Here is a 20,541-nt window from a genome sequence, read left to right on the forward strand (position 1 = left end):
GCTCCAGTGCTATCCATCAATAATAACTTACCTACGATTTGTTGTGAAATTAATGTTAAAATGTTGTGGATTTAGCATTTTTTTATTTGATATATAAGAAACTGGGATCTCAACAATTGTGAAGATATTGTGATAACAATAAGTGTTGTAACATTTTTTCAAAACATTTATTTTCAATTGTAGTTGATCGCAATCTCATATTTTATTTTTTTATTTCGACTCATAAGAAATTGATACCTCAATAATTGTGAAAATATTGTGAAATTTGTTGTGTTAGTATAACAATATTTATGCCAGAATATAAATATTTAAAAGAAAAAAAAAACACAATACCGATTACTGAGAAAAAAAAACTTTAGGCACTGTAGAAAATAATGTTAAAATATTGTGGACTTATCATTTTTTTTATTTGACCTATAAGAAACTGAGATCTCAACAATTGTGAAAATATGGAGATAACAATAAGTGTTGTAACATTTTTTTAAAACATTTATTTTCAGTTGTGGTTAGCTACAGTCTCATATTTTATTATTTTATTTCGACTTGTATGAAATTGACACGTCAATAATTGTGAAATTTGTTGTGTCATTATAACAATAAAAATGTCAGCTTACATCAATATTTAAAAGAAAAAAAAAACACAAATCGATTACTAAAAAAAAAAAACCACTTTAGGCACGGTAGCTACAATTCTAGTTGAATAAACAAACGGGTTGAATAAATGAAAAAAAAAAAAAAGACTCACTAACCAAAGCACTGTTGCAGCTAGCTACAGTGATGCACAGTGCAAAAGCACTGAATGAACAGTGCCAAATCATTGTAGCGGCAATGTTAAAATGTTGTGGACTTAACATTTTTTTTTAATTTGATCTATAAGAAACTGAGATCTCAACAATTGTGAAAATATTATGATAACAATAAGCGTTGTAACATTTTCTTAAAACATTTATTTTCAGTTGTAGTTGGCTATAGTCTCATATTTTATTATTTTATTTTGACTTGTAAAAAATTGACATGTCAATAATTGTGAAAATATTGTGTTACTATAACAAGATAAATGTCAGCTTACATCAATATTTAAAAGAAAAAAAAACACAAACTGATTACTGAAAAAAAAAAAAAAAAACTCACTAAATCAAAACACTGTTGCAGCTACATTATTGCACAGTATAAAAGCGCTGAATGAACACTGCCAAATCACTGCAGCAGCATTGCGACTTTTATATGTAAGATAAATAGATACTTGATCCCAACAAAAAAAGCTACTAAAAAGTTGTTCTAGATAATTGAAGAGCTCGACCTTAATTTTTCTTACGTTCGGAATTGTAATTTGAAGCTAGGATTTTCATGAGATCATTTCCACCATAATGATTGAAGTCAATTTATCAAAATCTCTCTTTTCAATTCAATTTCTCTTTAAGTTCTTGTTTTTTTGACTAGTTTGTATTTCACTACATCATCATATATAACTTTTCTTCTCAATCTCTTGTCGTTATCCTTTTTGTGTAGTCAAACTCTAATCGTGCAAACAATCCTGTCCAAAGACAAATATAATATAATGAATTATTTGTTATTCATTTGGAAAATAGCGTGAATTAAAGGGATTTAAAATTTGTGCTGTATATAAGATTGTCAAAATTGGGATCCTACGTAGGATCGTGATAGGTAGGTGAGATCGTAGATCGTATGATCGAATTGTGGATAGTAAGATCTAACATTATTTGAGAAATAAACAAAAAAATACACATTGATAGGTTAAATAATCACATGAATACATTCATTGATATAATTACCATATATCACTACATCCATTTATAAGCATCATTTAAAGAAGTCAAAAACCTCAAAATGTGACACTCTATTGAGATATTTTTTATTTAGGTCCAATTGACACTCTCTCTACATTAAAGTGGAAAAACTTAGTCTATTAAGATTTTATTTTTCATTTAGGTCCAATAAGCCTTCTATCAAGTTGAGGAAGATTACAATAAATCAAGGTCGTTTAGGATCGTCAGAATCATATGATCCGACCGATCCTGAATGATCGTAAAGATCCTTGAAAGATTTGGATCGTTTTGGGCATGTGAGATCGTAAAATCGTAGGATTGTAGGATCAAGATCGGGATTTTGACAACCATTGCTGTATATTTAAGAGTTAGCCCGTTTTGGATAAACACCATTGTCAATTTCTTTAAGACATTCTCTCATTTCTCATGTTGTGTTAAAAATACTTAGGCTCTATTTGGTAGAGTTATTTAATAACATGTTTTCAGTTTTTAAACAACATTATACGCATTTTTACACACTTTTTCATCCACACGGATTTCAAAAAAATACAAACAACATTACCTAGAACAACATTACCAAACGTCCCTTTAGTATTCTAAAAAAAAGGCACAATCGAATCTTAACTTACATTTATTCTTTATCATTAAATTAAGACACCAATTGATTTTTAATATAAGTGCAATTTAAACTTCAAATTTTATTATTCAACAACAAAAAATTTTACTAATTGAAATAACGGAACCCATAATTCACACAAAACAAGCAAGGCTATGATTTGCAGCACTGATGTCACCATTTCCAATTGTTTTTCTCCCCTACTTTTCTTCTTAATCCTTTGCCTTTTCTTTCTTTATTCTTCTTCCTATTTTTTTGTTAAAATTTTAATTAGACAACCAACTTTCTCCAAAGGTGTGGAATTGCGGATAATACAATGAATTATTTGTTTATTCTTATTTTTTACATTAAAACTAAGAAAGTAGAATCAATGAGGAATATAGTCTTGCCTTAGGATGATGCAAACATGTAAATTAATTATTCAGGACGTTATCACAAAAAAGGATTTTTATTTATTTATTTATTTAATCACATAAATAATCTTAATGTGTGTTTAGATACTGCTTATTTTGCTGAAACTTATTGTTGAAAACAATAAAAAAATAATTGATAAGTTACTGTTCACATAAGAAAATACGGTTAACACTGTTCATTTATCTTAATACACTGTTCATGCCATGTGAACAGTGCAAGATGTGCTTGTCAAAAAAAAGAAAAAAGAAAAAAAAAGTCAAACGCTGAAGCGCATCAGCTATCCAAATACAGCTTTAATAGACTCTTGAGAGGTATGCAACAAATAAAGTGAAAAATTTCACATGCTAATCAACTAAAGATATTATTTAAACAGTACAAAAACAATCTTAATAAATATCTAATGTTATAATATATAGTTTTATATACAAATACAATCATAGTAAATAAATTATAAAATAATTTAAAAAAATTATATTCAGCAAAAACACAAAAGAGAAAAAAAAATTATACTAATTTGTTTCTTGCATTGCATTGGTTATCGACTACTATTATTATATTGAGGTGACAAGAAATGGAAAGAGATAGTAGGATGGTAGGTGTGAAAATATTGACCATTTAAATGGTGGTTTTTTTGAATTTATATTTGAAATAATTTAAATATTAAATTACTATTTTGGCCATTCACATAATGTTTGGTAGCACCTCAAGAAAGGTAGGAAAAGGGAAAGGGCAAGAAAAGGGGAAATAGAGGAAATAATATATCTTCTAATGTTTGTTTGGATGTAAGGAGAAAAAGCAAATGACAAAAAAAAAAGTTGCATACTATTCTTTACAAAGTTTCTTATTTTCTAAAAAAATAAAAAATAAAAAAATTTATAAGCTTCTTCTCTACTATTTTCATGTGTATTCAAAATAATAGGTCACAATATCCATTAATTTTATTATTAAAAAATATATCTATTATTTTGATTTTTTTGTTTGTCATATAAAATGACAGGTGATGTGACAAAGGAAGGTAGGAGTAAAAGCAAAGAGGAAAGGAAAAAATAAAGCAAAAAAGGTCGTGTACCCTCCTCAATTGCAGAAATGGAAGCATTAAATATATATATATATATATATATTTTTTTTTTAGCATTATTTTCTACCTTGAATTATTTGTAAAGACGAGATTATTTAGATTATTTCACTCTCTTATTCCAAAATGTTAATCGTTTATTTTATTTTGAGATGTTAGATATACTTTTTTGAAAAGTCAATAATATTAAGGGTTCGTTTGGATAGAGCTTATTGTTGAAAATTGAAAACTGAAAACACTATACCAAAATAATTTTTAAATATGTGAATAGTATCGTAAGACCCATTTTTAATAAAAAAAATTCTGTAAAGTGAAGTTTGTGGGTCCCGTGAACAGTACACGGGACCCACAAATGTGCTGAAAAGTCAGCAAAAGCTGGCTACTGTTCATGCACAGTGCATGAACAGTAGCCTTTGTCCCTGACCCGTACAGCAGCAGAAGAAGAAGAAAAAAAAAAAAAAAACGCAAAACGTAGCAGACGCGGACGCATAAGCTGTATCCAAACTCAGCTTAAGGTGAAAGTATCTTTTTGGAAAAATTATTAACTTACCATTTATTTCATTTAAAAGTCAATACCTCTTTGTTGTTGTTTTGTTTGTTTTTGGAAAATACCTCTCTTTTGTTAAAATTTAAATTGAGGAAGTTCTTTTTTTTTGTTGTTTTTGTTTGATACAAGATAAAAATTATACTATGGACAACTTAATATAAGTGTATATGTGTGTAACGCTCTTTCCTAAAAATTTTAACTTTCTTAAAAGTTTTAACTCTGACCCTTACCCTTCACACTTCACACTTCACAAATACTTATGTTTGTAAAGTGATTATCATGCCAAGGATACATGGAGATAGTTTTTGAAATCTTTACATTTTTATTTGAAAACCAATACATTAAATAATATTCACTAAAATAGTTTGATTTGATAAATGCAAGCAAACAATATAGGAGGAAATCATGGGTCTGTTTGGAAAAAGATTTTTAGTATATATGTTTAAGTGTTATGGAAATACGTATGACTGAAAATGTGTTGTAAAAATACATAGGTATTTAAACACTAAAAATTATTATTTAAATAACAGTATCAAATGACCCCATATCACCCACAATTATTGCAATAGGAATCAATTGAACCAATAAAAATCTAGGGGGTCAAATAAAATGGCAATTTCCACAAGGAAAAATAAAAATGGCAATTCAACTCCAAATCAGTAGATGCCACCGACCGACAAACGTCCTAATTCTCTCTATCATTATTAATCTTTTATCATCAATGGCCGTAACCACCCCGTCTCCCCCGCGTCAATCACGTTGCAAGAGTAATTAACAATTAAAATATACAAATTACTACATATAAAATATAAATTCAAAACTTTTCTGGGTACATTTTGTCCCATTTGTCACGCAAACCGCAAATACACATACGCATTCTCTCTCTCCTTTTACAGCCACCCTCGCCGCTCGCTTGCTTGCGAGGCAGAGTAAAAAGCAGAGCGGGAATCCGTAACAATAGGAAAACTCAAAAAACTAAAAAAGAAAAAAGAAAAAAGAAAAAATATAAAGCTATAATAATATAATAAAAGGCTTGTGCACTCCACTCTCCACTTCACTCCTCGATTCTGGCAGTAGAAACTATTTTTTTTTTTTTTACCATTACTCTTCTCTCTCTCTCTCTCTCTCTCTCCAAGTCCCATCACCCCCACCTTCACCGTCACCGCAACTACCAACTCCCAAAAACCCTAATAAATTTTAAATTCAAATTCAAAATCAGGTTTGCCCTTTCTAGCACTCACTTTATTTTCAACTTTTGCTTGCTTTTCCTTTCATGTCCGTACATTTTGGGTTTTGCGTGTAGGTAGGGTTTGTTTGTTTTTTTTCTTCTTTTGGCGTGGCGAAGATGGTTGTGCAGTCACCGAAATGTGTACAGGAGAGTAGTATTTCGAACGGTGAGGTGAGTTTGAGGACCGATTCGGAGTTTCAGAAGAGGGTGAGTCCGAGGCTCAAGGAGAAGCAGCGAGTCGAGAAGGAGCTTTTGGTTCGGCGAAGAGTGGAGCTCTTGGATGACAACGAAGAAGTTGTGGCATCAGCAGTAGGAGGAGGAGGAGGAGGAGGAGGAGGAAGCGAAGAAAAGAGCAGCGAGAAGAAGAAGAAGACCTATAAAAGGAGGTGTATTGGTGGAAATGTGAATCAAGAGGAAGAGAAGAAGAAGGTTAATGGAGAGGTGGCGAAGACCGCCGAAGATTCCGAGGCCGGCAATGGCGCGGTCAAAGGCGTGGTGGCTGAGAAGAGTGACATTGCTAAGGTCAAGGAGACTATCAGATTGTTCAACAAGTACTATCTCCTTCTTGTTCAGGTTTGTTACTTTTTTTGTCCTCTCTCTCTCTCTCTCTCTTTTGTTGGTTTTTGTGTTTTGTTTGTTTAAATGCGTATGTGTTTTTTGGATTGGGTGTGTAGGAAGAGGAAAAGAGGTGCAGAAAAGTCGAAGCCGATAAGAAAGCCTCTAAAGTTTCAAAATCTAAGGTTAACATTATCTATTTTCTGGTTTTGGATTTTGGTGTTTATTAGGGTTTTTTATATGTTTGAAATTGATTTTGGGGTGAAGGGGGGTTGATGGGTTCTATTTGTATATTGCGATTTTGTGTTTGCTATTGTTTTATTTGCTATATTAAGATATGGGTTTGTGCAGAAAAAAGAGTCAAAAGCGACCAAAGGCTCGAAATCTAAGGTTAGCGTCTATTTTAGTTATATGTTCTTTGGGCTTTTTTTTATTATAAATTTTTATGTTCCATGGTGTGTTTTGTATTTTTATCATCAGGTTTTTTATTTGTTTTGCTTTGATGTTGCATTTTGAAGCTTTATGGGTTGTATATTGTGATTTTTTACTGCTATGATGTTCATGTGCTATGTTAACATACTGATTTGTGCAGAAAATGGTTGTCCCTGTCCTTCCGGAAGATACAAAGAGCAAGGCCAAGCGACCTGATTTGAAGGCCATATCTAAGGCAAGTTGAGAGTTGAAGGGCTAATGGTTCTTTCTCAGAATCTTCACTATAGCTTTCTAGAAACAATTTTTTACTATGCAGTAAATCATCATCATCCATTTCACTAATTATGATTGCAAAACATGACATTTTAATTTTTAATTTTTTTTTTATAATAATAATTATGTCATTTTCCTTTGGACTGATGTCGCATTCTTCCCTCTTGTGTGTTTTGAAGGGTTTATCCCTTATGTTATATTTTGTACTAAACCTTAGTCTGAAACCTTCTGAACAATAGCCACTTTAAAGCAACTCATGCTCTTAATCTAATTTTACCTTTTTGCTCTATCAAATAGGCACTAAAATACTTTGTGTGAAACATGTAAAGTAACATGGTGTTTTATGGTATTAGAGATGATGATGGTAACGTGGGAATTGCATAAGTTCTTAAATCCATCTTCTTTTTCTATGGCCATATTTCTGAATTATGATAATGGTGAATGATGTTGGTTGTGGAGAATATGATGGTATTAAAATGGTTGCAGTTACAACGTTCTGATAAAATCCACCCCTTGTTTTTCCAAATGAAAATCTCTGGCAGATGATGGAGAATGGTGAAATATTGTACCCTGAGAAAAGAATTGGTAATATTCCAGGTCGGTTGCTAGCTCTTTCATTGTGTTTTGTAATTTGTGTTTTGCTGGTGTTTGAACTGGTTTGTAGCTTATAATCTTTAATATTTACTTGTTCACTTACATTGTAATGAGTTTCTATTAGGAGGTATTGATAAATGCTTTTGATGGCAGGCATTAGGGTTGGGCATCAGTTCTATTCACGGGCTGAAATGGTTGCTGTTGGTTTTCATAGTCACTGGCTGAACGGCATTGATTATATGGGGCAGAGTTACAGCAAATTGGTAATTTAATCTGGTTAGGGGTGTTTGAGAATGCAAACAATACATTTTCTTCCTGTAGTTTTTCATTTTCATAACAAGTATCATGATTGGATGTATGACTAATATAAGGCTGTCATATTAAATAAATAGTCTTCTAATTTTAATCAATTGACATGCAGACAGATCTGTTGTTTGGTTTCTTTTTTAATTTTTCTTTCAATACTCATTGAGTATATTTTAATAGGTAACTCATGGAGGATATTGAAAATTTGGAAATAGGCTGTACTGAAATATTCTTTTATGTTTTTAAAAGCGTTATGAAATGATATTGCTCAAGCTGATTCAGTGTTGATAAAAGCTCGCTTTAAGCACTAAGGCTCCGGCACTTTTTGCCTCTAAAGCAAAGCGCACTTTAAAAAAAAAAGCTCATTGTGTTTTTTGTGCCTTTTCATGTTCAGAAAAATAAACCAAAACTGAACTGTACCCATTGGATCCTAACATTATTGATGTAAACCATTGATTTGACATATTTTTAGTGAAACTTATCTTGAAACCCACAACCCTGTAGTCCTCTGTTATTATTTTTGTTATTCTTGTCTTTTTCTCCCTGAAACATAATCCCATCCATCTTCTTCTTCTTATTTTATATTTTCCCCCTTCAAATATCTGCTTGGTATCAATCACCATAATTGGTTTGTCCTGAAATTCTTAGTTCATTTATGGGAAAATAAAAAGTATGATATAATTTTATTTTTGTTAATCGTTTAGTTACTTTGGTAGTTGATGTTAAACATAGTACTACTTATACTGAGCAATTCTAATAGACTTGTAGTCATTAAGTCATATAATTATTAATTAATATTAGTTATTAGTAATTAGTAATAGGGCATTGTGGCTACCGGAGATTCAAGAAAGGATATTGCATGGAAGTTCTAATATCTAGCAGATCTAAAAAATAATAATGACCTGCAATTTTTGTGGCAAAACTCCAAAAGGAGGACATATATAAATGTTATATGAATTATATAAAATGTTTTATTTCAATTTATTTTATTACTTGATCACTTGATTGTTGTATTGTCCATTAATAATATTTTCAAATTTATTAAATAAATTTTTTTAAAATGTGCGTTTCACTTCAATCAGGCTTGCACAAGCTTTGTGCCTAGGCTCCAAGAGGTCTTTGTGCTTAAGTGCGCTTTGCTGTTATACTAACACTGAGCTAATTGGCTTTTCATTAGCACTATCTTCTCAGTGGCTTTATGTTTTATAAAACTAAATCTTGTTGTCTCTTAGAAGAACTCTATTGTGGGATGTTAAGCTAAATACAACCCGCACGGGTGGCAAAGTTTGTTGGGGTTCTTGATGGGAACTAGAGGTCTTTTGAAACGGTATCGCTCAACGTTGTATTCTCATATGCTTAGTATTCAATAGCTTTACGTTTTATATACCTAAAATTTTTAGTCTCTTGGAAGCACTATCTTTGAATACTAAGCCATTTACCACACAGGTAGCATAGTTAGTTGAGGCTGTAGCTTGGGTACTAGAGGTCTTAAGTTTCTTGGTTCCACGCTACAAATGCATGCCATTTGCAACTTAATTGTCTGCATATTATACTTAAAAAGCATTGTTATGAATACCATTCTGTTTTGGCTGGAATATTTTGTACCAGCCTCTCAACTGGAATGAATCATCCCTTTGTTCCACTTCGGACTGAATTTCGGTTCATGCCAGCCTGTTCTGGCTATTCCGGCTGGTTTCGGTGAATTTCGGCCGGTAGAACAGTTTCGGCTGGTATTGAAAAAAGCATTTTTTTTTTACTATTTTGATACTTTCAAGTTTAATGACTCTTATTTACGTGGATAAACCTACCCATGGCAGTCACCACCACTTTGCGGTAGTCTGAACCACCCTGCAGCTTGCCCCTTCTTGGCTTCTTCTTTGTGTTTCAATCTTCGTGCTTCACTTCTTTTTATTTTTCGGTTGTCTCTGTCCATTTTTCCTCCAATTTTTTCTTTGTGCTTTGTTTTTTTTGAGTTTTATATTCCACTTTTTTGTTTTGTGAGCCACTAACATGTGACTAACATGGGAACTCGCAAAGTAGAGTAAATGTTTCAGCCTTTGTGTCTTTTCATTTGTAGCCTCCACCTGATACTCTTTGGTTTTTTTTTTTGCTTTTTTTTTTTTCCTTTTATAGTAAATAATAAATACTATTGTTATTATATTTTTAAATTATTATTATTGTTATTACTATTGTGATTATGATTATTGAACTTGAGATTGATATATTAGTTAAAATGTGGACTTATTTTAAGATTTTTAGTAATTTATATGGGTATTGACCGTATATATATAATGCAATTTTGAAATGGTAAACCAAAATAGATTGGTACCGAAATATTCATTTCCAATAGACAAACCAAAATTGGCACCGATATGGTATTGATAACATTAGCTCAACTAGTTGGCACTTCTTGATATTTTCAATGGAGACATTAAGGATTTAAATCCTCCCACCCCCAACTATGGAACTATCACACACACACATATATATATATATATATTTATATGAGTGTGTATATATATATATATATATTTAGAAGCGAAGAATGCCAACTATTTTTGGTTTTGCTAGTGTATAAGTTTTTATGTTGTTCTTTAGTGGTATAACCTTGTATATGCTATGCTATGTGTTTAGATGCTGTACTGTAAACCATGGATAAAAGAATTAAAAGCAATCCCTGACTAAATGGCATTTGTTCTTGTTGATGTGGTTAGGAATCTAAACTAAATCAAAATTCATGAAAAATATTCTTTTTGGAAACAGGAGGAGCACAAGGACAAAACATTTCCATTAGCAGTTGCCATTGTTTTGTCTGGCATGTATGAGGATGACTTGGATAACGCTGAGGATGTTTTATATACGGGTCAAGGTGGACATGATTTAACTGGTAATAAACGTCAAATTCAGGATCAAAAGATGGAACGGGGAAATTTGGCACTCAAGGTGTGTATTTTAAAGCTCTTCCATGTTTGGACATTTTTCTTTCTCTAACTCACTAGCATGGAACTTGTCACCATTCTCCTTATAACCTAAGTGGCTTTATTTTAACATTAACCATTGTGTTTGTGTGTGTGTGTGTGGACTGGATCAACAGTTCGAGACACACTCTGTAGTTGATCCATTCTTCTCTTATTTTAATTTTTATATTTTGGGTTAGTCCTGATTTTAGCCAGAAGTTCAGTGTGATCTAATGAGGGAAATCAGTTTGCCACAAGAACTAGTGAGAGTTTATGGAGTTCCTTCTGAATTTAAAATAATATTACTTGACTTCTACCTGCTGTGCGCTCAATTGCAGAACTGTGTGGAGCAGAAAATTGCTGTAAGAGTCATTCGTGGCCATGAATCTAAAAGCAGTTACTGTGGCAAAGTTTACACATATGATGGCTTGTACCAGGTGATTTTCTGCAACATCTCTATATAATTTATTTTATTTCTTGGGTCCCCATTGACTTCAATCTTGCATTTGTTTCATTTACCTCTTAATTGTTTTGAGTTTCTCTGCTTGAAATATCTAAGTTCTGGATGCTTACAGTTAATTTGAAGAATTAAGTTATATAAACAAAGAATTAAGTTATCTAAGTTCACGGTTAGTGCTTATTACCATATTCTAGTTGGCCATAGTGAGCAGTTTTTCCCTTGGAAAAGCATTTGGAAGCAAAAGATTCCCTCTAGAGTGGCTTTCCTTGTTTGGACCGCAGCCTTGGGGAAATGTCTGACTATTGACAATTTAAGAAAAAGAAAGGTTTGCATTCTGGATTGGTGTTATATGTGCAAGTGCAATAGTGAAAGTGTTGACCATCTTTTCCTTCATTGCCCGGTTGCCTTGGAGTTGTGGGATATGGTTTTCAGTTTATTTGGAGTTTGTTGGGTTATGCCAAGGTCTGTTGTTGGGCTTTTGGCTTGCTGGCAAGGTTGTTTTGGTCGCCATCGTAATGAAGATATTTGGAAGGCTGTTCCTCATTGTTTGTTGTAGTGTATTTGGAAGGAGAGAAATAATAGGTGTTTTGAAGGCATCGAGAGTTCCATGCCTGATCTCAAGCTTCTTTTTTTCCAAACCTTACTTGACTGGTTCTCAGTGTGGAGAAACCATCATTTTTCTTCTATTTTGGATTTACTTGACTTTTGTAATGTTCGTATTTGATTTGTTCCCCCTTGTATACTCCCTGTGTACTTGGGTGACTCTTTTTTTTTTAATATCAATGAATCTTTATTACTTATAAAAAAAAATAACTAATTGGGGGATTCACTTTTCTTTTCCAATATGCATGTGGTACTTTATCGTACTTGAAATTGAAAATTTTGCAGTTGGTTAAAGTGTTTATAAAGCACAAAGCACCAAGAGTGAAGTGCTTTTTACACCAAAAGCAAATTGTGTTTTAAAAAGCGTGGCTAAAATGCAATTTCTTTGTAAAGCACACTATTGACATGGGCCCTTGATTTGTTGAAAAATAGTCACCTTGTGGTGTGATACATTACACAATAAGCTTTCTCCTCATTGTAATTTCTATAAGAAGAGAAAAAATAATGGAGGGACCCCACAGTTTTATTTCTTTTAGATGATGGATCTAGTATGGTTGAAAGATAGACGATTACAATTAGTGGTTGATCAGGAGAATGGAGAAGCGAACCCAATTAATGTGCTGAACACGAGCTTGTGCTTGATGATGGTTACTTGACATTGGATTTTTTTTGGGGTGGGGGTGGGGTATTTAGATGAGGAGGATGGTTACAGATCTTGCAATGCATTGCTTATTTTTGGCATAGAAGTCACTACTTACAATTCTAGTGCTTTTTGGTCTTCGCCTTTTTGGCATATCTGATACAACAATGTACTTCATTTTGACTATTGAAGTGCATGTTTTTTCTTTGCACCTCATAGTTTCACTGACAACGAATTGTTAGCTTTGTCCTGAATATGCACTACTCAAAATAAACGACTCTACATATTAGGAGTACATAATTCCTACAGAATTTTCTTTTTTTTGAACGTGTTCCTGGGTTAAAAATTGCCTTTTTATCTTATTTCCACTATAATGTTTGAAGTTTCATTTTTTTTGGTCTTGAGTTTGGTGGAGGTATAGCCAATGCTAGAATAATAGTCAAATGACCAAATTCACTCTTTCCTGACAGTTTAAGCTTTTGGGGCTGGTAGCTTACCATGCTATTAGATAATGCAGTCCTAATTTTGAACATTGTCTTTACTCTAACTCCCATTTTAAAAGTTTTAAAATCTCACATGTTGTGCCCCACTTTTTATGGGAAAATTTGGGCCCACACGTTAGGGAGAGTGTTATTCACCCTTTCTTGATTGCTTAAGTTTTTTGGGCAAACAGTAGTTTTTCAGCTAGTTTCTAAGATTTGAACAGTGTGTGATGGCTGATATGGCTTTCATGTGTTGGCTTAATTTGTTGTTCATTTGTCTTATATCTTGTAGAGTTGTGAATTTGTCATATGACAATGTTAGTGATGATAATGCCTAAGATTTATAATTTTATTGTATTGATAGTCAATTGTTAAGCAGAACTTTATTTTGGTTAGAGCTAGCATTTGGTTATGCATTCTTCTCTTGTCTAATCTTTATGTGAAGGTCCTTGTTTGGACACAACTAATTCATATATAAAACTTTGCCATTTTTGAGTTTAAATGATGGGAGATAGAATGAGTTATTTTTGTTGAATTCATTGTACCGCTTATGATGTAAAAAATGAAAAATTTCATAGCTAGTTCACAAGGCCTTTGCTTCTCCCGGGTTCGTACTACTTTTGATGAGATTTTGATAGTTTGATGATAAAGTTTGCAGCCTTGTGGTTGGAGGCTTGGGATGAGAATTGTAGACCTAGACATCTTGGATTCAATCCCACTAGGAGCTCCCCTAGATTACCTAATACATGGTTCTGGTGGGTGGGGTCGTGTATTTGTGGTTTATATATAGCTTTTTAAAACCTCACTTTTTTCTGTATTTTCTCACTTTTTCAAAAATTTTCAAGTTACTAGTATATTTTAGCACACTTTTAGCAAAAAACCAAATAAGCTGTTCCCAAACAGACACGTCATTAAAAAAAAGTTTGCAACATATGTTTGATCCAATTCTTTTGATGGTGGGGATCTGTTGAAAACTATTCATTGATTGCATTCTGATGTTTTAAAATTTTGTTTGCTTTCTTAAACATGAGAGATCTATGAATTTTTGATTTTCCAGTGCATGCAATTCACTATAACTTTCCATTTCTTCAATCAAATTTGCTTTCTCTTTACAGGTTGTTCACTACTGGGCAGAGAAGGGTATTTCTGGATATACTATATTTAAGTATCGCCTAAGGCGACAGGATGGGCAGCCACTATTGACCACTAACCAGGTTTGCATATTTTCATTGATTGTCTGACAGACATGCCTCTTGTCCCAATATTGATTCTGGTATCTGGATAAGAGGAGTTTGGCTTATATGATTAGTTTGATTGGAGAGTAGGCCAGCCCGATTTTTATTTTTTTATGGCATTCCCATGTCGGATTCTAGAGTTGCATCTCCCCTTGAGGAAGAAAGAAGAGGGTGACTACAAGGGAAGATGAAAAACAAAAGGTCACTCTGGGCTTCTTACAGCAAATTGAGTTTGCAGATTTTATCCCAACTTTATGGAACACTGTGTCTGTCAAGTATGATACTGACTGGAGAGTGATTGGTCTTATCGGAACCTGGCCAATGGTTTTCTGGAATGCTGTTAGTATTGCCCTTTGAACATTTGTTTGGTTGTTCGATTAGGAAATCTCAAATGTCGAAGACAGCTGAGGTATTGACATACTGTGGGTGGGAGCTTCTCTTTAGTTAGCTGCTGCTTCCGAAAGAGAAAGATACACTCTATGCTCTAGTTATGTGTCAACAATAATTGAGTATATCAACTTATCAAATAAAAAAAACAATAATTGAGTATATCAGCCAAGTGATATGACAATGTTTGTACTTTGTAGTCCTAGCTACTCACGTCAACTTAATTATACCATTAGGGTCCCGTTTGGGTTGGGAGTATGCAAACTGTAGGAAGGATAGAAAATGTTCCAGTTTTGCCTAATGTGTTTGGAGAGGATGGAAAAGTGAAAGGATAGAAAATGTAATTTGAATAAATCTATAATTATACCCTTATTACATAAAGAATGGATAAATTTTTTTGGGCAAAATAGTAAATTCCAAGTAAAAATCATTGTATCCCCAATTTATTTGTCACCCCTTTCCATTCTTTGTCTTTTCCACCACACTAAACAAAGTTTAACTCTCATATTCTTCCACCCAACCAAATGGAGCATTATGAGTAAGCAAGGTACACTAAATACACAACCACCTCTCTATTGCTTTTTGTGGAGGAATATCTAGCAACTCAAATGAAAACAGTCATTTCTGAGCAACTAATTGCAGTAGGCCTTGCTCTGACAGTGTGGACTTGGCCATGTCACATGTTTTCAATTCTGTTTGGAGTTTGTTGAAGACTAGTTGGTAGTTTTTTTTAGCAAATTTCTGTGATCTGATATTTTAACCTTGTCTTTGATTACATGGTTGGCCTTCTGTAATGAGTCAGATGCCATGCTAATTTCACATATGATGTATACTGTTGAACTGTATTCTTTCTAATTTCAAGAAAAGTTTGGATGCCATCCTCATTTAGACTATTCTTGTTTGGCAAGCCAGTGAGCCTTTAATGAATCTATAGTTTATAAAAGTTCTCTAATTGCAGGTTCAGTTTTCTTATGGGCGTGTGCCGCAGTCTGTTTCAGAAATACGTGGGTATGTGAAGAACAAAATATCAAGAATCAAAGATTTTATATTCTAAATTGTAAGTTTAAACTGTGCTTAAATTTTGTTATCTTATGGCTAAGGTTGGTGTGCGAGGACATCACTGGTGGTCAAGAGGATATTCCCATTCCAGCTACGAATTTGGTTGATGATCCACCTGTTGCACCCACAGGCGAGTTAAACAGTAGCTTTGATACATTTATGATGGGTGCCCTGATCTTATGAATTTTTTTGGGAATTTTGGCTTGTCATGTTGTCTCAGTTTTGTTCTTTGCTAATGGTTATGAGATTTGATTTGCTTTATTTAATTGATTTTTATCCTCAACACACCTGTATAAAGGACTTCATTGAGTTCATTGTTTAATTTATTTGCCAATTTTAAGGAAAGTGAGGTTGAGTTTCTTTTTCTTATGTTGTTACATCCAACTTTGCGATGTTGCATGAGGCTCTTAAGTTTCTGAAAATTTTCCAAAGACACTAGGTTGGCAGAAGAGATGATGGGGAGGAGCATAGAAAATGAGGGCCACATAAAATAGAGGGAGATGTGTATTGCCTTGAAGTTGGGATTGCTAAGGTGTTCAGATGGGCTGAAATATTGAGCTTAAATTCAAGCTCCACTTTTGTGTGTTACATTGAAGCTTGGATGAGCATCTTTACACGCCTAGCACATTCTTCTCTTGAAGAGTATTACTACCAAGAGCCATATCTCTAACATTTCTTTTGTTAAGGCTTTGTTATTGTTTTTTCCTTTTGCGTACTCCCTTTTACTACTTTTCTTCAGATTGAATATAATAAAGTTCTTTGGTATGCTTGTTACATACTTGACTTTCAGGTTACAAGTATTGCAAGTCTATACAAGTTGCAAAAAATGTGAAGCTTCCCACAAATGTCACTGGGTGCAACTGCAATGGAAAATGTGTGGACCCCAGGACTTGTGCTTGTGCTAGGCTTAATGGCTCAGACTTTCCTTACGTATCTCGTGATGGTGGCAGGTGAGAAGCTAATTTATAATATTAGGCTTGATTGAATTTGTTGAAATATGTTTTAGGTGGGAGGACTTCAGCTTGAGTTATAGAGAATTTGTGTGTTAATATATGATTTAATGGTGTCCTTGCATATGTTGCACCTCCCAGATTAATTGAAGCCAAGGATGTTGTCTTTGAATGTGGTCCAAACTGTGGCTGCGGACCAGATTGTTTGAACCGTACATCTCAGAGAGGGCTGAAGTATCGACTTGAGGTAGTGCTTGTTTCCTCAAGTTCCTAAAATGCTCACTATCTGTCTTAAGACTATCAACATATTTTAACTGATACATGAAAATCTATTGGTGGTCTTAACAGGTTTTCCGTACTCCAAAGAAAGGGTGGGCTGTTCGATCCTGGGACTTCATCCCTTCTGGGGCACCAGTTTGTGAGTACACAGGAATACTTATGCAGACAGAGGATACAGATAGTGTCTCTGAGAATAATTATATTTTTGACATTGATTGCTTGCAAACAATGAGGGGTCTTGGTGGAAGAGAGGTATTTCTATTTTAACCTTAGTAAATTTGCATTATGAATTTCTTACTTTACTAAATCATGCTGTTCATTTGCTGTTGTGTGCTATATAATGTTTTAGTGCTTTGAGATCAAGCAACAGCATTATGAAGTAGGTGTTTTATTTTAAAGTTTTGGATTGTATTGATAAATTGAAGTATGAATCAAGGAGTTAAATTCTGCTTGATTGAGAACAAGTCTAATTAGTTTCATTGTCCATATGATAAGAGTTTATCACTTGTTCTTGTTCCATTTTTCCATTTGCTACTAATGAAAGTATGAAACCTTATTTAAAAATTTTGAAGAAGCAAAATCATGATTGAAACTGATGGGACTATGTGAATTTTTCTATGGTGAGAAACTATACGTCTGATTTATGATCTGCTCATTTTTGCTGCCGCCCTTCATCTACATATGAGTTAGTGTACTCCTTATTCTTGTTACTTTCAAGCCGCACTGAATTTATATTGTCTGATACTTGTTCCTTAACAGAGGCGATTTCGAGATGTATCTGTACCAACAATCATTTCTTCAGACAGACATGATGATCTGAGATCAGAAAGTGTGCCAGAGTTTTGCATCGATGCAGGTTCAACCGGAAATATTGCCAGGTTTATTAATCACAGTTGTGAGCCTAATCTTTTTGTCCAATGTGTTTTGAGCTCACACCATGACATCAAGCTTGCTCGAATAATGCTGTTTGCAGCAGACAACATACCTCCTTTGCAGGTTCTTCACTGGTTCTCTGTGTGTGTGAGTACGAGTGTGAGTGTCATTTGGGGTGGGGTGGGGTTCTAAATGAAGTTTCTCCAAACTTGTTAGGCTTGCTGTCTTGATTGTTAGGTCTACCTTTGTTAGATTCTCTGTCCAAATAAGATCTAGTTTTCTATTGGATTGGTACGTTGAACTGTTGAATATTTCCATCTACCATAATTTGAAAAGAAAGTGGTTTACTGATCTTGAGCTTTTTTTTTTATTAGTCTAATATTATGCTGTAAAATAACAACCATATATGCTCTCATGCTGACATCATTGATTAGAAAGTGGTTCAAGTGTATAGCAAATTGTTCAACTACAAACCGATTAATCCATTGCTTTGATGAATTGAGGAATGGGTTAGTTTTGAAACATTGTGCAAGTATATGGATGAGTAAGGCTGGAAGAAAGAATAGATGTATGCTTGCTTATGTTAAGTGGACATGCTACTTAGGACTGATAATGCACTTGATATTTTGGTTGGACTTCCGTTACTTTTAGAGTCTCTTGCAAAGTTGGTGATGTTCATTGTTTTCTCAACCTTTTTATTAGCAGAGCCTCTAGGTAGAAAAACAAAGTGGTGAGATTCATTGATGTGTTAATAATTTTGTTTGAACAGTCTTTTTTTATTTTTTGCACTGCTACGATAATCTTGCTCTAAGAGCATATCTTCAACTGATATTTGAAGTGACCAACCGTCTTTTTTCTTGTAGGAACTGACATATGACTATGGCTATGCCCTTGATAGTGTGTATGGTCCGGATGGAAAGATAAAACAGATGGCTTGTTACTGTGGTGCACCAGATTGTAGAAAGCGGTTATTCTAGGTGCTGAATTGTGATGAACACCTTCCTGTCAGTTCTTTTGGTGAAACATTGGTTTGTCCTAACATTTTGTACACAGTGACTGTTCGCTGGTTTTGAATTATGTAACCAACTACATCCTGAGTCCCCTTTTTTGGTGGTTCGTACATCATTTTTACTCTTAGGTTCCCCTGCGCCCGTAGCAAGTTGCCTATATATGGATTCTGTAACTGAGGGACTGAGAAAAAAATTCTTGATATAGAAATTCTTGATGAAAATCAATGAAAAAACATTAAAGTTGATATAAATGTGGTTACATACATTTTAATTAGATTTTAAAATTTCTCTCTTTTTTCATTTATATTTTGTTACTTTCAGATTTTTCTTCACCTCTAGTGTGGACTATGGAGAGGGTTGCCAAATTTGTTGCAGTAACCGTCATCATCTGCACTGCTGCTATATGATTACAAAGCTATATACATGTTATCTTTTAGTATGTATGATCTTATTTGATTGCTGCTGAACACAAAATGCCTTGTAATATGTAGCTATCATACTTTGAAGGTAATGGCCATTTAGCTTCAATCTGACCGGCAACCAAAGCCATGAGCATGACTTCATGCTCAGAATAGCTTTGGGGAGAAGGGTTATTCTGGAAATGTCAAACAGGTAACCTTGCACTTCAACAAAAACTTGTCTTTCAAGTGATGTACAGGCCTACAGGGAGGCAAACCACGTGGCAAACTGGTTACTGATCCCCAACTATTGCAAAATGGTATTAACTCCAGGGATTTTTCCCTGGAGTTCGAATCTGAACTCTTCCCGATGGGGCTGGAAATGCCTGCGCTCAGAAGCTCTTGGCAGGAGACTGAAATGGAAGTTAGACCATTTTTTATGTAATATCCCTCCCGTTTAAAATTTTCAGTTCCAAATTTTAATTAGACGTGAGACGTGATTTTAATTGATTGTGTGTTTTATATGGGTTTTTCAAGATTATTAGAATTTTTAAATGCCAATGGTCTTGTATGTTCGATTAATACCCGTTGATAATGGCATCTATGACAATCTTGCAGTCTCCTCAATTATCACAGAATGAAGCTCTGTAACCCTTGCCGTGGAGAAAGCTATATAAAGTTTGCTTAAACTCAAATCAGGTCTCCAATTACATCTTTAGACTTTTGCTGACCTGGAGAATTTTCCCTTTGGAATCTCCCCAAACCACTGCAAACTTGATTTTATTTCAACACTGGATGGGATTCAGATCCTCTAGAGTTCCTAGGGTACTCTACCTGTAGATTTCATTAAATCCTAACCGTTCTTTAATGATTTAATGGTTTAAATTCTGCCATGTCAGCATTTCATTAATAATATTCTTGAAATAATAAAATAATGTTCAAAACAATTAAGATTATTATTAATGAAATGCTGACATGGCAGAATCTAGACCATTAAATCATTTAAGAGTGGTTAGGATTTAATGAAATCTACTTGGTAGAGTTCCCTAGGAACTCTAGAAGATCTGAATCCCACTGGATGGGGCTGTGTGGATGGAATACCTAGGCATTCAAGTGGACTTTAAAAATTGAATCGGACAATTAATGGGAAAGGAGATTGCTTATTGGTTCTCTGGATTGATCAGCGGCGTGATAAATAAATTTTTTCAATAATTCTAAAATTACTAAGAATAAATGAAATGAATATGTAATAAATAAGCCGTGATAAATAGTTTTTTTTAATAATTTTAAAATTACTAAAAATAAATGAAATGAGTATGTAATAAGCTGTTTTTTTTTTCAATAACATTACGAAAAATTCTGGTGCTACACCTAAAATCAC

At 33.6% G+C, this 20,541-nt stretch overlaps 1 protein-coding gene across 2 annotated transcripts; it reads left to right on the plus strand.

The window, feature by feature from the left end:
- The first annotated feature begins 5,490 nt into the window (after positions 1-5,490).
- Positions 5,491-19,013, plus strand: LOC142614717 (histone-lysine N-methyltransferase, H3 lysine-9 specific SUVH4). Of its 2 annotated transcripts, XM_075787271.1 has the most exons (17): positions 5,491-5,658; positions 5,743-6,240; positions 6,342-6,407; positions 6,574-6,612; positions 6,815-6,889; positions 7,470-7,524; positions 7,675-7,784; positions 10,591-10,770; positions 11,123-11,221; positions 14,085-14,183; positions 15,550-15,599; positions 15,692-15,780; positions 16,441-16,600; positions 16,742-16,847; positions 16,949-17,131; positions 17,639-17,875; positions 18,616-19,013. In XM_075787271.1, the coding sequence occupies exons 2-17, from the start codon at positions 5,785-5,787 to the stop codon at positions 18,727-18,729; spliced, it is 2,118 nt and encodes a 705-aa protein (XP_075643386.1). In that variant the 5' UTR covers positions 5,491-5,658; positions 5,743-5,784; the 3' UTR covers positions 18,730-19,013. The 2 variants fall into 2 exon arrangements, with proteins under 2 accessions (XP_075643386.1, XP_075643394.1); XM_075787279.1 differs by lacking the exons at positions 5,491-5,658; positions 5,743-6,240; positions 6,342-6,407; positions 6,574-6,612 and having other exon boundaries at positions 6,829-6,889; positions 7,414-7,524.
- Positions 19,014-20,541: the final 1,528 nt, after the last annotated feature.

Source organism: Castanea sativa, chromosome 1 (genome assembly GCF_040712315.1).
Source record: "Castanea sativa cultivar Marrone di Chiusa Pesio chromosome 1, ASM4071231v1".
Classification (NCBI taxonomy): domain Eukaryota; kingdom Viridiplantae; phylum Streptophyta; class Magnoliopsida; order Fagales; family Fagaceae; genus Castanea; species Castanea sativa.

What these genes read in the sequence shown, in the direction of transcription:
- LOC142614717 (XM_075787271.1), top strand. Translation starts at nt 5,785, where the DNA reads ATGGTTGTGCAGTCACCGAAATGTGTACAGGAGAGTAGTATTTCGAAC. An exon ending in GGGGAAATTTGGCACTCAAG is followed by an intron (nt 10,771 to 11,122) that starts GTGTGTATTTTA and finishes GCTCAATTGCAG; the next exon opens with AACTGTGTGGAGCAGAAAAT. An exon ending in TCCACCTGTTGCACCCACAG is followed by an intron (nt 15,781 to 16,440) that starts GCGAGTTAAACA and finishes CTTGACTTTCAG; the next exon opens with GTTACAAGTATTGCAAGTCT.